This window comes from Chlamydomonas reinhardtii, chromosome 4, assembly GCF_000002595.2.
Source record: "Chlamydomonas reinhardtii strain CC-503 cw92 mt+ chromosome 4, whole genome shotgun sequence".
Classification (NCBI taxonomy): Eukaryota; Viridiplantae; Chlorophyta; class Chlorophyceae; order Chlamydomonadales; family Chlamydomonadaceae; genus Chlamydomonas; species Chlamydomonas reinhardtii.
In genome coordinates this window covers 3,427,132-3,429,203 of record NC_057007.1, presented here as the reverse complement: position 1 = coordinate 3,429,203, position 2,072 = coordinate 3,427,132, and the positions used below count along the sequence as shown (strand labels likewise).

The window sequence follows — 2,072 nt, the reverse complement described above, 5'->3', positions numbered from 1 at the left end:
GGGGGGGGGGGGGGGCGGGAACAAGCCCTGTGACTAATGGGTTCACCGCACGCACCTTGGTGGTGGTTGAGGCCATCAGCAGCATGACGCAGCCCGGCGGCTGTAGCAGCGGGCTGGCAGTGGCGGCGGCTGTAGCGGCGGCGCTGGCCGTAGCAGCGGCTGTAGCAGCGGCAGTAGCAGCGGCCGCGGCTGCAGCCGCCGTCATGCTGGTGCTGCCGAGCGCCAGCGCGTTACTAATGGTGGCAGCAGCAGCGGCGGCAGGCCCATCCCTTCGCTTGCTGTGCTGGTGCGGCTGCTGGTGTGGGTGCTGCTGCTGCCCTGAGCGAGGGCTGTAGCTGGCACTAGCGCCGCTGGCGGCTGCGCCACTGCCACCGCCGCCGCCACCGCCGCCATTGGGCAGCGAGGGCAGGCTGGGGGAGGGCTGTATTCGCAGGTGCGGGTGGTGCGGGTGGCGGGGCGAGGAGTGGGAGCCTGCACGGCTGCCGCCGCCGCCACCACCGCCGCCGCTGGATCCGGGATGCTGTTGGTGCTGCTGCTGCTGTTGCTGTTGGTGGTGGTGGTGCCCATGGTCATGGTGGTTTTGGTGCTGGTGATGTGGGTGGTGGTGATGGTGGGGGCGGCCGCGAATGCCGCTGTTGCGGCCCCGCTGCAGCCGGATACCCGCACGCCGCCCCTCGCCATCGTCAGAATCCGGATCCGAATCCTCGTGCTCATCGGATCCACCGGCGCCACCTGCTACAGCCAGCGCCTCCGCTTCCGCCTCGTCGTCATCGCTGGCTGTAGCATCTCCACCCTCTGTCGCCGCTGCAGCGGCTGCGGCGGCAGTAGCAGCTGCGGCGTCCACCCAGTCGGGCAGTAGCATGCGCACCGGCCAGGGGCCCTGCGTAATGCAAGCAACCCAGGGTTTGACACGCATGGCGGCTGCCTCGGCTGCCGGTTTCCAGGAGCAGTCGTGCTAGCACGATTGCAGTACAAGTGGACAGGACCTGCCCCCAACCAGCCCCCAACCAGCCCCCAACCAGCCCCCCCAACCAGCCCCCAACAAGGCCCCAACAAGGCTCCAACCAGCTCCCAACCAGCTAATTAATACACACGAGGGTATGCACAATTGCACACGCACGCTACCACACACGTGGCGTGCGTGTTTCGTATCCCTCACCACATGCCCGCCCGTCCATCCCCGGTCTCTCCCTCTCCCACCTGCCCCTTGCCCACCTGCCGCCTGGGCCTCCTGAGCTCCAACAGCTCTAGAAGGGGGGCGAGGTCGCTGGCGGGCGCGGCCAGGGGGTGCGGCACACACAGCGACACGTATTGCGTGTGCGGCGGGTCAAACAGCTCGCCTGCAGAAGCGAGGGGAGGGGAGTAATGGAGGAGGGTGGAGGCAGGGAGGGATGGAAGCGGGGAGAACGGGTCAGGGATGGAGGCAGAGGGAGGATGAGGGTGGGAGGGTGTGGTGCTGGAACACCGTTGTGTATGGAGGTAGTGACCGGGGAGGGATAATGAGGGGCGTGCCATAGCACAGCGCAGTACGACCATTGCGGCTGTTGGCCGTACAGCACTGATCACACCATAGGGCCCACTGCAAACACACACACACACACACACACACGGCAGTACACACACGGCAGTACACACACGGCAGTACACACGGCAGCAGTACATCACCCCCACCACTCACCGTACGTGGCTTCGTACAGGTACTTGGTCCGCGCGTACGCCCGCGCCCAGTCCGACCCGTTGAGCTGCAGATGCCCCGGCGCCAGCAGCCAGCTGCTACTGCCGCCACCGCCACATCCGGCTGTAGCAGCGGCAGCAGTAGCAGCTGCACCGCCGCCGGCTGTAGCAGCGGCTGCAGCCGCCATGCCGGTGGCAGCACCGCCCAGGGAGGCGGCAGTAGCACCGCCTCCTCCGCCGCCGCCGTAGTCCTGTCCTGCTACTGCCGCCGCCAGGAGGGCCTCGGGGTCGCTGAAGTGGCGGCAGGCGCGGCGGTACCAGCCCGACATGCTGCACAGGAGGCGGGGGGGGGGGGGGAGGGGGAGGGGGAGGTACGGACACACAAGGGGGGTTTGCTT

The 2,072-nt window shown here is 68.0% G+C and overlaps 1 protein-coding gene across 1 annotated transcript in view; it reads right to left on the bottom strand.

Moving 5' to 3' along the window:
• CHLRE_04g227650v5 (uncharacterized protein) overlaps window positions 1–2,040 on the bottom strand; it is a 15,832-nt gene extending 13,792 nt beyond the window's left edge. The window contains exons 1-3 of the mRNA XM_043062039.1: window positions 1,679–2,040; window positions 1,216–1,340; window positions 56–880 (exon numbers count right to left, since the gene is read on the bottom strand). Of these exons, the coding sequence (XP_042925391.1) occupies window positions 56–880; window positions 1,216–1,340; window positions 1,679–2,003 (1,275 nt within the window). The 5' untranslated portion in view covers window positions 2,004–2,040. The remainder of the gene's footprint in view (window positions 1–55; window positions 881–1,215; window positions 1,341–1,678) is intronic.
• Window positions 2,041–2,072: the final 32 nt, after the last annotated feature.